Here is a 14,092-nt window from a genome sequence, read left to right as displayed (position 1 = left end):
TAAATTTGAAAGAAAAAATAAGATTTTTTTTAAAAAAATTTACCATGTTGGAATCTCACCGTGAAAAATAATTTTTTTTATGTTTTTTCTAATAAAAATATTTTATATTTTAGTTAGTAAAGGTTTAAACTTAAAAGTACCGGTTAATATCCAACACGAAACTAGTTAAATCCCAATGGAAGTACACAATTATATTTCATTGTAAGATGAATAAAGTTTTGAGAATTTTTTTGAAATACCTTAAGTTGGATACAATTAATAAAAAAATACAATTTATCGAAAAATATTATAATATTTGGGTTTTAAAGTTTAGTGAGTATTGTTTAGAAATTATTATTTAGAGGGTGTGGTTGAGTTTATAAATTTTTATAAAATTTTATAAAACATTTATAAATGATGCATGAGAGTTAATTTTGTTTTATTTTCATAATAAACATAAGGTATTTATTAAAATGATTATCATTTAAATGTAAATTTGAAAAGTAATATCAAGGTAAAGTTAGAATTTCCTCTAAAATTTTAATCTAGTGTATATATGAAAACATGCATGTAACCTCTTTCAAAATTGATTTATATGTTACTACTATATCATACATTAGTTTTTTTAATTTTTTAAATATCCATCACATCTATATTATTATATGCAAAGTGATTTTTCACATTTTAGCTACGATGTTAAAAGTTAAAGTGATTAATATTGTTTATAAATAGTTATGGAAAAAAAAATATGCATCAATATTAAATACAAAAAAAAACAAATAGGGCCATGATATTCATTTATTCACGGGAATATCAATGATAAAATAACCACGAGCTCTCCACGCGAATTAACCAATGTATCAATCGTGTCCATCCACGTGTCAACGATCCACAGCCTCATCATCATCGACTCCATCGGTCTTCTTCTTCATCATTCTTGTCCAGTTTTCTGTAAACTCGATGAAAGTATTGAAATTCTAACACTAAACTGTCAACACAGCTGACTCTAACCGATCCTTTAGTTATTATGATCTTCGTTTTCACCCCTTTTAGCATCTAATATTATAATCTAGAATCGGATCGATGTTTACACGATCATGTAATTTGAATTTAATATTATGATCAATTATAATGCAACTGTATCTCGGAATAACCTCTACTAAACTCTTAACTGAGATCAATCAAATGGGATAAATTGATCTTTAGTCTACACTCTAGAGCTCTTTCCTAAAACGTGTTTACTTTCAACGATGATAAATAAATTAAAGATTGATTTGATAAACTAAAAAGGATATATAAATTATTTTCTCATATTGTTTTCTTCGTATAACAAAGGAATTGGAGAAAGCGAAGTGGGGAAAGAGAGATGGATGGAGGGAGCCAAAACGGTGCTTATGATGGTAGAGTTATGACGGAGGAGCAAATGGAGATTCTCAGTAAGCAGATCGCCATTTACGCCGCCATTTGTAGGCAGCTCGTTTCCCTCCACGAGTCTTTCTCTTCTAAACTTCCCCTCTCATCAGGTACTACGTGAAAACATCGTGACCAAACTTACCGAGATGTTAATAACTTTCGGTTAAGAAGGCGAAAACTGCGTCTGCATTTGTAATACGTTTACGTCATACGAAATCAAAACGCTTTTCTCAATGTCCACTGCAACCTTAACTCAAGGTTGAACGTGTGTCCTTTAGTTTAGGCATTAATAGACGTTAGTTTCTTTAAATTATATTTACCTTCCTAACGTAAAACATATAGATCATCAATATTGTTTATTATATATCCACATATTAGTATCTATATTTCAAAAAGAGGATTAACATTTTTATACGTTTTAACCAATATTTTCTATTTGATTTGGGTATAATCGCCGCAAGAGCGGTCTAGTGGCTAACCGTACGGTTAGGATAATACATATTTGTACCCCGAAGAAACTTATAGCTCACATTAATGTATTTTATGACAATGATTTGAGGAAATACACTAGGAGTGGATCCAACCGGAGGTGGATACTTTGATTCGATGGGGGCTTCGCCAAGCACTTATAAAATATCTCATCGGCATCGTTGGACTCCGACATCGATGCAACTTCAGATTCTCGAAAGCATTTACGAGGAAGGAAGCGGAACACCAAAACCACAGAGGATTGAAGAGATCACGTTGGAGCTGTCTCAACACGGACAGGTCATGGACAAAAATGTATACAACTGGTTTCAAAACCGACGAGCTCGGTCCAAACGAAAGCAGCCTCAGGCTATGACAACGACGACTGTTCAGACCGTTGATGCGGTGGCGGCAACAGAGGAGAGGAGTTATGGAGATTCTGGAGGGTTTGTGTCTTATGATCATATCCTCTTTCCGAGTACTGACTTTGGTAAAATCTTAAAATATAATTTGAGCTTTTCCCGTATGATTTTAATCATCCACGGTCTCATCATCAGCACTCCATCGGTCTTCTTCTTCATCCTTGTCCAGTTTTCTGGCGAAAGCATCTCAACAGTAAAACATGCTTCTCAAGACGGTTTCTTCGTCTTCCGCTGCTCGTGAGTTTCCATGGCGGAATCAAGGACGTTTCTCCTGTGGAAAATCTGAAAAACTCTCCGTCTCTGTAAGCGGCGTCGTTTGAGGAGGTTAAGAAGGAGCTCGATCCCGTCCCTACAAGCTCCACGTCTCGCTCGCTCGTCAAAAGTACTCTGACGAGTGAAAGAACTTATCATTTATGAATCAGAAAGTGTAGAGAGATAAGAAGTTAGAAACTTTTCAAAAAAATAAATGAAAAACATTTCTTCAGGTGGAAGCAATCTCAGAGTATGTAGCTCAACTACGAAGAGTCGGCATGAACATTTTTATATACATCATTTGATTCATCCTGTGCACTTCATGCTTCAGTCTCGGTTTCTAATTTGTATCTTTTGGAATGTTTGTGGGTTTGGTCTTCAGGGACATGGCATTTCAATCAGATGCTTCTGGAACAGTAAAAGCTGCTTCGAGGGATTATGGTCGTGTTTACTCTTGTGGTGTTTACTCTATGAAGCTCACTAGCAATGTAGCTTACTTTGAGTTTGAGTAGATAAAAATTGAATCTTTAGTGATATTGATTATGTAGAGTAGCTAGATTTCTGTATTCATAGTAGCTTACATTGAGATGCCAAAATAAAATAAAATATATATAGTAGCTTACATTTATTTTGAGAAAATAAAACTGAATCTTTTGTGATATTGATTATGCAAATGTGTAGAGTGTCTACCTTTGTGGAATCATCATAGTAGCTAGCTTGTATTGATTTGAGTAAGTTAAAGTCGAATATTTACTTAATGGTATATGGGTTAGTGTAAAGTAGCGACCTTTGTGTAGTCATGTCATGCTAGCTTACATTTATTTGAGTTAATAAAAATTGAATCTTTAGTGATATTGATTATGAAAATAAATGTATATAGTGTAAAGTAGCTACCTTTATGTACAATGATTTGAGTTTTGCTATTGCAGGAGTTGTATGTGAACATTGGGTACCGGAAACATAGTCATGCTTTTGAGGTAAAGAGTTTTGTGAGTTGAGCCTTTGTTGTATTCATGTAGATATTTGTTACTTAGTTTTGTTTTTGTTCAGGCCTTCAAGATCCTGATTCTGTGTTGGGTTCACTCACACATGAGATCAAAGAAGTTGGGCCTGATGGGCAGGAGGTATATACTTTGTTCTCTGGCTTCGTTTTAGTTGTTGGTAATGGTCCTGATCTTGGGATATTTCTATTTGTAGGTGACTAAAGTTGTACCTGCTGTTACGGAAGAAGTGACAATCTCTTATTTTGAAGCTATATATTGTATTTAATCTTGTCAGTTGTCTAATAACATAATAAACAGGACCAAGGGATTGAAATTCTAACGGAAGCCATAGCAGCTTGCACCGAGACAATTGATCAACACAAGGGCAAGCTCGTCGTTAAGGAGACACCTAGAGCTGTGAGTATCTTCTTCTTTAGTTGTTGAACCATCCCAAGTTGCATATTACAAGAACTAGCTTTCCTTTATTTGTGTAGTCTTAAAAATTGGTTTCATCTAATGTGTTTTGACAGGTGAGTGAACGAAGAGGACAGAACACATGGCTAAGCTAAGAATGGACGATGAAGAAATCAGCGGTGATGAAGAAGAGGACACAGGGATGGGTGAAGTTGACATTGAAGGTGCCGGAATCGTTGAGTAGGATTCTTCGCTGGTTTCATAGTTTTCCGACCAACATGAGTATTTTTGCTATAAATTAGAAATCTCCAAGAGGTTGTGTGTGTTTTTTTTTCTTTTGTCCACAGACATGTTGTTTTTCACCCGTTGAGGGGTTTATATACTCGTATGTATGGTTTTATAAAGTTTTGACTATTACTGCATCATGAGTTTAAACCTGATTGGATTTGACTAGTGACTAATCTATCAATACACCAGTTTGATCCCTTCCAAGATGCAGATAATCTGTTACCTGAGATCTTAAACCGAGCCTGGTAGATTCAAAATTTTAAAGGCTTTTTACCATCCGAACTGTATAAAGGAGCTATTTAAGTTCCATAACTTGGGTAGTAATTGTATGATAACAAAAGAAATATACAATATTCACAATGTAATAGTAATATGAATGTTCAAAGCCCAAGAGAAAAGAAAATCAAGTTAACAGCAGATAAAATCACAAACCCAGCCATGGACCCTGCTTCCTCTGCATGTTCAGGTACTAACTTAGCCATTATCTCCACGGGCACGCGCACACCTTTAAGCTCTGCTTTCACACACAACACATTTAAAAAAAAAAGAAAAAAAAAACACCATGAGTTTTAAGTCACTTGGGCAACAATTTGGAAGACAAGGAAGAATGTAGTTAGTACCATGAGGCTTGAAGTTGAATACTGGTGGAAGGAAAGAAACGTGCATTAGGGGATCTCTAAGCTCATCAAAGAACGGGTGGACCAATGTATCGAGCTAAGTGGCAAGATCACAAAAGTTTCAAGAAAATAAAAATAAGAGAGATATTGCAAGAAGAAGGAAAGTGAGAGAAGTTGCAAATACTCACAACGGAGACTGGGACAGTATTGAATGCATTTGATATATTTCTTCCCTTTGTTGGTGGTGTTCCCAAAACCTACTCAATACACGAACAAAGTCAAGTATAATCATTACACAACAGATACTAAGTGTATGGTACCTTAATGATCTATACAAGTTGATTAACGCCCATGAACAAAAAGATACAGGTTAGGACGACAGACAAGAAGACATTATAGTTGGTGTAAGTAACACATAATTAAGGAGGAGACCCCCATCTCACTAAGCATCTTAATGAAGTTACACTGCTGGCCAATATTAACAGTTAACACCACCTTATAAATAAATCAGTCGTGTAGCTAATAATTAACACAAGGACTAAATCCATGTCCTGAATCGCTTCCTCAACTCTATTAGCCTTACACCAGAGTTGGTTCGTTTCCTCTAGTCCAATGATCATGTTTAATCTTCCCATAAATCGTTAGAAGAAAATTTCCGAAACTTGTCGTTATACTTTGAATGTATCGAATGAGACAACACCACCATAACGTGTAAGATATAAAACACCGCATGCTATGTTTTTTTTTGTTTTTGTTTTTTTTTTCAAGAACACTGCATGCTATGTTGTTTTTGTTTTTTTTTTCGCATGCTATGTTGGGAACTAATAACGTGTAGATATAAAAGTAGATGACGAATGATACAAGTTTGTGGAAATGAATTAATTGATGGGAAGAAAGTCACTTAACAAATATTGATATGTCGCTTGCATGTGCTAGGTTCATGAGAATAGTTTAATTTCGAAATTTCTTGCGAAAGGAAGTAACTTAAGATCTTAAGTTTATAAATATAATCTACAATACTAAAAGCTGGATATGGTGAGCAGGGAGTGTGCCACGTCATCACAAAAAATTAACCAATAAGAAAAATCTTTTCTGTCACGTCATTTATATTTAGCCAATTCTTTAAAAAAATCGGGCTTCATATATGGCCCAAATAAAAAACACTTAAGAAACCCTAATCTTCTAAAACATCGGTCTACTAACTCATTCCTTTCAATCGTCTTCTCAGTTTCATCTTCTTCCATCTCCGTTACCCATCCTCCTCTGTAATTAATCGTTTCCTTTCACCTCCCTCTCTTCATTTTTTATAAACTCTTTCTTCTTATCTTACTACCAATCTAAGCTCGAAAACCTCCTCTCAGTAAACTTAAGCCATGGCAATGAAACCCAACTGAAAGTCACCTGTTTTAACCGGAAATTCTCATGTCGCTTTGTATTCCACATCCCACCACGTCCATTTCGATCCGAATTAAAATTTCGACTCATACATTTCTATGGGAGTCAAAAAAACGCAGCAAAAGGAGGGATCTTTATTGGACTGGAGATGCTCATTATTGACGAACAGGTTTGTGATTTTAACCAAAAAATTTCGTCCCCTAATCAGTATTATAAACCCTGAATTATTTATCTCCCACAGGACAAGTTGATTCAGTGTTATTGATGACGTTCTTTACTCCATCAACCAACTCCAATCAAAGATTCTTCATTCAATTAATATTCTACACGAAGCAGTGGAAATCCATCTATAAAAAAGTGAGCCTTCATCGTTGAACATCATCCTCCCAAAAATAATTTCAGAAGAAAACTTGAGTTTATATTTTTTTTTCTTTATTAATTAATTTAGAAAGCTTGAGTTTAGATGATTTTTATTTTGTTTATTGATTTAGCAAGCTTGAGTTTAGATCATGTTAGATGGTTTTGGTTTTGTTTAATGATTTTGTTTTCGTTTGTTGGTACGACGTGGTAGGGAGCAGAGTGAGATGATATTCAGCAGATGAGGAACACTCATGATTATTTCATTAAGTTTGTTGGAAGCATGGCATCGACCTTTTGGACACAAAGACGTAGCGTACAGTTCAACTGATACTCTCAAGTGGTGTGCATAACCATTCATAAAGGCATCAACTTCAGAGGAGACATGAATGTATAGTTACCAACTATTAGTTGGGGATCCCAGCTTTGTTCAATCCCAATTCCTAAGGTACTGGTTCACATTGTAAATTAATTGCTACCGTTTTATATTTTCTAGAAATTTTTCTACGGATACAGACTCTAAGCGCTCAAAAGCCTTGGCATCATTCACTGGCGATATTCCTCTAGCTTATGATGATCAATTCGAGAAACCTGTGTGGTCTTGGAAAGGTAACTAATGAGATCCCATCTCTCTATTTTCATTACAAAGTATCATGTTAGCATATTACTAATAGAAGTTGTATCTGTGTTTGGGGTTAAGGTATTTTGGTTAATATACCAACAAAGATGAGACATGATGGTTTGTGTTGTACTGGGGAGAGCGGACCACAGCTTAAGGATGAATTGATCAGAAGAGGATTCAACCCTATTAGAGTTCGTACCGTGTGGGACTGTTTCGGTCATTCAGGAACCGGGATAGTTGAGTTTAACAGACACTGGAATGGACTTAACGATGCTTTGCTGTTCAAGAAGGCTTATCAAGAAGATGGTCATGGTAAAAAAGATTGGCTGAGTGGTGGTGGTGCTGCTGACTCTAGCCTTTACGCATGGCTTGCCAATACTGATGATTGTTATAGGGCTGCTAACTATATAGGAGAGTACTTGGGGAAGATGGGTGACCTCAAAAGTATTTCTAGGTTTGCAGAAGAAGAGGCTAGGAAAGATCATAAGCTTGTGGTGCGTCTGAACGTAATCTCTGAGAACATACAGAGTCGGTTGAGGATGCTAGATGAAAAAATCTCAAAGACTTCGATTAAACTTAAATGTGAGACTGAAGAAAAAGATAAGATTCTCCACGGTTACAATCAAGGTGTAACCCTATAGCTATGTAGTAGATATGTGTATTGCTTTTGCTTATATTCATGTTACATTTTCTATTTTTGCATCTGAAGATCTCACGGGAAGACAACAAAGATCGACTGCTCATTTCAATAGAATCTTTGCTGATCTTGGAAAATTTTCTTCTTTTCTCTTACCAAATTTAACTTGAGAGAAATTATATAAAATATACTGAAAATCATAATAATTATTAATATATAATAAAAACATAATTTGTAAGCATAATAAATAAGAAAACAAAAACATACAAAAAATGAAAATTTAGTTAAAGTAGGTTGAATTTAAATAAATTTTAGTCATCATCTAAATTAATTGAAAATACATAATATAATCCAAAAATATATAAAATTTATGAATAAAAAGAGAAAATTAATAAGAACAAAAAAAGATAAATCAATTTACGTTATCATTTTTCGCGTTTCATCAGGCCAATACAAATAAAAATTACTAACTCACCGAATTTTATTTCATCTTATGTTCACCAAGTTAAATTTAGAGAATTAATAAAATAATAATGAAAAACTATAGCCGAAAATTAATACATAATGAAAAAGTGAAAAAATAAGTTTGAAAAAAATTATATAATATAATTAAACAATACAGTTTGAGTTACTATACATAATGCTCTAAAGTATAGCTCAGTATTTTTGAACTACTAAGTTACAACGCATCATAAAACTTAGGATTGATGAAAGATATGTAAACTCTATTATGAAATTCCTCTATTTTAGAGGAAAAAATAGGAAAATACATTGGAGATGGTCTTAGATAAAATAGGAAAACTCTATAATAGATATGGATTTGTCTCCAATGTATTCCTCTATTTCTTCCTCTAAAAAGAATATTCTTGATATATTCTTTTCTAATTTTACAAATAGTACCTTTTATTTGTGAAAGTTGAAAACCAACCCAATTTAGTATAACATTCATAAAACTATGATATTATTTACACTGAATATTTTTATAGAAACTATTATGTAAATAAAAATATGATTACATATTTATATAAATAGTACATTTTCACTAAATATATTTATTTTGGTTTTAATTGTTAAAGTAAAAAGTTAAAAGATCATTTTGTAAATAAAAAAGTATGCTTCTATAATAGAGGAATGCTATTTCTTCCTCTAAATATAGAGCTGAAAATAGCAATCTATATTTTAAAGAGAAAATAGAGTAGGGTTGGAGTGATTTTACTTCTAAATGCTATTATAGAGACAAATATAGAGGTGGGTTGGAGATGCTATAAGGCATGGCCGACGTAAATTATCGACGTTGAGATTTCAGCTTTTCTAATTCTTACTATTCTAATGTTTCAATATAAATTTGAATATTCCCTTTGCTTTATAATATAATGGTTTAAAAGTATTTATTGTTTCACTATATAAATTGTTTTAATATTTCAATGTAACTTTATACTTATTGGATATTGGGTGGCCAATTAAATTATGTAAATTACTATGTAATTGATTAAATTTATATATTAAATGACAGTTTTCTAAAGTAATAACTTTTAAATATTATAAATTTTAACTAAAACTTGAGGATATAAGCTTCAAATAGAGTGTCCATGTAAGCGATAATAATCGACCAATGAAAAACTATAGTTTTTACCATGTCACCTCCTCTATTTGTTTTTACAAAATGATCCTTTAATGTTTTACTTAAAATATTATAACCGAAAATATTTTTTTAGTGAAATATATTATTTATCTAAATATTATATTTTTTTATTTACATAGTAGTTTGTAAAGAAATATTAAGTGTAAATAATATCATAATTTTATAAAATACTAAAATAAATTGGGCTGGTTTTCAACTTTCACAAATAAAAAATATTATTTGTAAAGTTAGAAGAGAGTATATCAAGAATATTCCATTTAGGAGAGAAAATAGAAAAATATATCGGAGACAAATCCATCTCTATTATGAAATTCCTCTATTTCAGAGAAAAAAATAGAGGAATACATTGGAGATGGTCTAAGGCATGGCCGACGTAAATGATCGACGTTGAGATTTCAGTTTTTCTGATTCTTACTACTCTAATGTTTCAATATAATTTGAATATTCTATTTGTTTTATAATATAATGGTTTAAAAGTATTTTTTATTTCATTATATAAATTGTTTTTATATTTCAATGCAACTTTATATTTATTGGATATTGTGTGGACAATTAAATTATGTATATATTACTGTGTAATTGATTAAATTTTTATATTAAATGACAGTTTTCTAAAGTAATAACTTTTATATATTACAGAATTTAATTAAACTGATTACATTTTGAAACAGATAAAGCAATATATAAACTAACTCTATATAGATATGATGACAAAATTTTAAAATGGTCTTACCTTGAATTTCTCTCATTCTATGCATTACTAATTGGAAGGAGATAATCAACATCTAATATTATGTTACTCTGAGTATATTAGAAATGGTTGAACCATAAACTAATTAAGAATGATGCAAGAAAGACATAAAGATGTATTTCCAGTTATCACAAATATAGAATCAATTGACAACAACTTAATTAGGACAACAGAGAAGAGTTTTCATACCTTCTAATATTATAATATCGCACTATATTAGTAGCTAAATCAGTTTTCTCTAGCACAAATACTCACTCCATTCTTGGAGTTTAAGTTTTTCTATCTGATTATATTAGTAGTTTGATTCCAAAAATAAGAAACGGTCGAACTGTACATTCCAAAAATCAACCGAAGACTTTTAAGGTATATGAAACAAAAATTAGAAATAGCAATTCTCTACAATCAAAGAATATGGCAATAAAATTGTAAAATATAAAATAAAACAAAAAAATATACACAGAAAGAAAGATTTAGTAAATTAAAATCATAATATAATTTCCATAATTGATAGTGCTCAGTTACACTAAAAAGTCTAAATTTTGCAACATACATAGTTTTATTTACATCTTTAAACCTATTATCTAATTAAAATGATTCTAAAAAAAGTGTCAGCATGAAGAGTTAGAAAATATACCATAAAAAAAATAAATCCTAACGCTAAACATACATTATCACTGATCACTAAAAAATCACGTTAGTAGTAATAAAAATGAAATGACAACACATTTTTTAAAACCATATAACGGCACGCAACAAGGTGTTATTAACTATACAAACTACAAATTAAATATGCTCAACGAAAACACACATAAAAATGAGATATCATATTTGGATATATTTAAATAAATAATTTTAAATATATTATATTCCTGATAATTTTCAAATTACTTAAAAAGAAACTAAATTATCAAAAAATTAATATACAATAAAACTATAGAAATATTTTTTAACGTCAAAATAATAAATGAATAAAAATATTTTCTGTTAATAAAATATATTTTAAATTTTGAAGACTTCTAATTCATGTAATATTACAAAATTCAAAATTTGTTTATTACAATTAATATTTACCATTAGATGTATTAAAGTAATATTTTAGATCGATATTTAATTGTCAGTTTTCAACTATTACACGTAAAAAAATATTATTAAGTACGCTTTTTTTTTTTGAAAAGGGGCTTTGATATTTTAAATAGGTTATTGGAGTACTTTTTTTTGTGAATTTATTCGAGATGAGATTCCGATCTTTTAAACTAAGATAATTTATGTTCTGTACATAATTATATATTTTTTTACATAACTTTGAAATCTCGGACTTGATTCTTCATATTTTATTAGTTAATTTTGTTATATATAATAGAAATACTTACTTCAAACTAAAAATATAAAAAAAAAATTAAAAATTAGTTATATATAATTTAATATACAAAAATTCACATACAAATAAAAATGATAAATATAACATATTTAAATATATTATCCGCGCGTAGCGCGGAGAAATGATCTAGTCACAATACTAAAAGCCCTATTTCCTCAAAATATAAGCTTCCACGTCACCTATAATAATCAGCCACTCTAAACATGTGGTTTCTGGCTGGGCTTCGATTGTTTTTCAATGGGTTTGTTTCGTTTTTCGGTCTGGGCTAATGGGCTTCGTCTGGTTTGTGTTACGGCTTACTCCTTGAGTTAAACCTAGATCTACGGAGGCAAGTCGCGAGTCTCTCCATCTCTTCCCCATGTCTCTTCGTCTTCTCCTCTGTGTTTTGATCATCCCATTCTTCGCGATCGGTTTCTTTCAATCAATTCCGCCATCAATTTCTTTTTTATGGTTTCTTTTCATCTTCCCCCTTTCCTCTTTCTTTATATATTGTTTCTTCCCCCGTGTAAAAATCAAAATCCTAGAAACTCAATCGATGGCGATGAAACCACATGGTAAGTCGATTGTGTCCTCCGATAACGACGAAAAAGTCGTCTTCTTCAGAGATCTCTCGCTGGGTCCCCACGAAGCTCAGTTGCGGTTTTGGCTCATCCATTTCTGGGAGGCTTGGAATCCGCTAAAGAAGACGCTTATTGGCATGGAGATGCTACTCATCGACGAACAGGTTATAGTAATTAACCATTTTTTATCATTTCGAAAGAAGTTTATGCTTATTGTTCTTCACTTACATATTTTGGTTTCTCTTATGTTGTTATTCGCAGGGAACTATTATTCAAGGATTCATTTCCCCAGGGTGTATCGAAAAATATATGCCTGAGATGAAGCGAGGATCTGTTTACAAACTCAACAACTTCTACGGATCCAGAAACAAATCAGTGTTTCGGGTTGATGATCATACCGTTACAGTGTCGTTCTCATGGAACTCGGAGTTGACGGTTCTTCTAGACTGTCCCACTCATTTTGATGCAGACAGTTTCCGGTTCCATTCATATGAAGAGTTTCAAGCTAACTGCGACCTCAAAGGAGACCTCTACGGTAAGCTCTGTGATTCCCAACGTTATTTTTTAGTTGAGTTGCTTGATAATTAGAATGTTGCTTAGATACGTAGATCTGAAATTGGTTGAATTAATTTTTTGGGTTTGTTCAGTATTCTCTGAACTCGGTCCTTGGACTTTATTAGTTTTTTTTATATCCGTAGAAGAAATATATGCTTAAAAAAATAAAATTATAAATACCTGTTGCTTTCATATTAGTATATTTAGCTTTGTATATTGAGAGACATGTGAAGCTCTTGCGAGGGTACAGAGTTATTAGCATACCTTTTATAAATAAAGATATCTGTCGAGTACGTAAAAATTTGGATTATTAGAATTGCTTAGATTCTTTTAAACTTAAAGTTTAAATATTTTTTGCTGTGATTCATTAAGTTGATGAATTTTAATTTAGATGTAACTATTATGATTTTTATCTAGATGTTGTTGGCCACATGAAGTTGGTTAATGGTCAGAGTATCGTTGAGGCACCAGTTCTTGACGAAGTGGAGATAGCAAAAGCTAGGCGTGTTCTGATTCACGTCCAATCACACGAGTAGGTGTACATTATTTTTTGGAAACTACTTCTCTTTACTCCTATTAACTATTTATTATCATTTTTTCAGTGGACCGGTCATGAAGCTATACCTTTGGGATCAGGCTGCAAGAGACTTCTGCAAAAAGTTCAAGTCGTACTAGGGCACACCCACTGTGTTACTGGTCACGACCGTTAACACGAAGACTCTCGGAGGTTCTGATTTTTATCTATACTATAGGTTTCTTACAGTTATATATCAGCATTTTGTGTTATTTAATGGGTTTTTCCATTTGACAACAGGTACTCTGGCCTTGACCTCAATGTCCTCTTCGCGTGTGTTTATGGACTACGATGTCCAACCTACCATAGATTACTTCAGTTGGTAAGCGTATATGTGTTTTGCTTTTACTCTTTTACTCAATGAAGTGCTCGCGTTGCCTCGCTGTGTTGACTGACTAAATCAATTATTTTTACTCTGTCTCAAGTTGGGCTCTAATCCCGATATTGCTGAGCAGGTTAATGCAGAGGTAGTCACCAAACGTGAGACAATGACTATACGGGAAATATTCTCCTACATCGAGCAGGAATCTGCAAAGGTAAACTCAATATATATAACTTCAATCACTAAGAGAAATTTATATTCTTATGCAAATTCGCAGGACGCCTTCTTTGAGTGCACGGCTACGATAGATGACGTCGTGCATGGTTCTTCTTGGTACTACATTGCCTGAAGTGGGTGCCATTCTAAGGTTAGCAAAGGTCCAACTTCGTTGATCTGTACAAACAAGAAATGTGGAAAGGTTAACGTATCTGGTGTTCCACAGTAAGAATTCTAACCTGAACTT

The 14,092-nt window shown here is 32.4% G+C and overlaps 3 protein-coding genes and 1 long non-coding RNA gene across 12 annotated transcripts; 3 read left to right on the top strand and 1 right to left on the bottom strand.

The window, feature by feature from the left end:
• The first annotated feature begins 22 nt into the window (after positions 1-22).
• LOC125585678 (WUSCHEL-related homeobox 14-like) lies at positions 23-4,400 on the top strand. Of its 7 annotated transcripts, XM_048755194.1 has the most exons (8): positions 23-1,502; positions 1,964-2,784; positions 2,917-2,993; positions 3,464-3,511; positions 3,585-3,658; positions 3,732-3,764; positions 3,836-3,934; positions 4,048-4,400. In XM_048755194.1, the coding sequence occupies exons 1-2, from the start codon at positions 1,346-1,348 to the stop codon at positions 2,521-2,523; spliced, it is 717 nt and encodes a 238-aa protein (XP_048611151.1). In that variant the 5' UTR covers positions 23-1,345; the 3' UTR covers positions 2,524-2,784; positions 2,917-2,993; positions 3,464-3,511; positions 3,585-3,658; positions 3,732-3,764; positions 3,836-3,934; positions 4,048-4,400. The 7 variants fall into 7 exon arrangements, 6 of the variants coding, with proteins under 6 accessions (XP_048611151.1, XP_048611147.1, XP_048611148.1 ...); XM_048755190.1 differs by having other exon boundaries at positions 2,917-3,022; positions 3,732-3,934; XM_048755191.1 differs by having other exon boundaries at positions 2,917-3,511.
• Positions 4,401-4,502: 102 nt separating this feature from the next.
• Positions 4,503-5,714, bottom strand: LOC125585679. The gene is made up of 4 exons (XR_007322670.1): positions 5,157-5,714; positions 5,025-5,093; positions 4,840-4,933; positions 4,503-4,733 (listed from the first exon to the last, which is right to left on the bottom strand). It is a non-coding gene; the product is annotated as an uncharacterized LOC125585679 (long non-coding RNA).
• Positions 5,715-5,881: 167 nt separating this feature from the next.
• On the top strand, positions 5,882-8,393 carry LOC125585677 (factor of DNA methylation 3-like). 3 transcript variants are annotated; one of them, XR_007322668.1, is made up of 5 exons: positions 5,882-6,400; positions 6,473-6,588; positions 6,803-7,036; positions 7,105-7,197; positions 7,289-8,393. XR_007322668.1 is itself a non-coding variant. In XM_048755187.1 (2 exons), exon 2 carries the CDS (start codon positions 7,315-7,317, stop codon positions 7,849-7,851), a length of 537 nt encoding a protein of 178 aa, XP_048611144.1. In that variant the 5' UTR covers positions 6,601-7,197; positions 7,289-7,314; the 3' UTR covers positions 7,852-8,393. The 3 variants fall into 3 exon arrangements, 1 of the variants encoding a protein (XP_048611144.1); XR_007322667.1 differs by having other exon boundaries at positions 6,803-7,197; XM_048755187.1 differs by lacking the exons at positions 5,882-6,400; positions 6,473-6,588 and having other exon boundaries at positions 6,601-7,197.
• Positions 8,394-11,754: 3,361 nt separating this feature from the next.
• Positions 11,755-13,557, top strand: LOC125585676. The gene is made up of 2 exons (XM_048755186.1): positions 11,755-12,713; positions 13,151-13,557. The coding sequence occupies exons 1-2, from the start codon at positions 12,488-12,490 to the stop codon at positions 13,267-13,269; spliced, it is 345 nt and encodes a 114-aa protein (XP_048611143.1). The 5' UTR covers positions 11,755-12,487; the 3' UTR covers positions 13,270-13,557.
• The last annotated feature ends 535 nt before the right edge of the window (positions 13,558-14,092 follow it).

Source organism: Brassica napus, chromosome C4 (genome assembly GCF_020379485.1).
Source record: "Brassica napus cultivar Da-Ae chromosome C4, Da-Ae, whole genome shotgun sequence".
Taxonomy (NCBI): Eukaryota; Viridiplantae; Streptophyta; class Magnoliopsida; order Brassicales; family Brassicaceae; genus Brassica; species Brassica napus.
The sequence above is the reverse complement of the archived record's forward strand: the minus strand, read 5'-3'. Positions and strand labels throughout refer to the sequence as shown.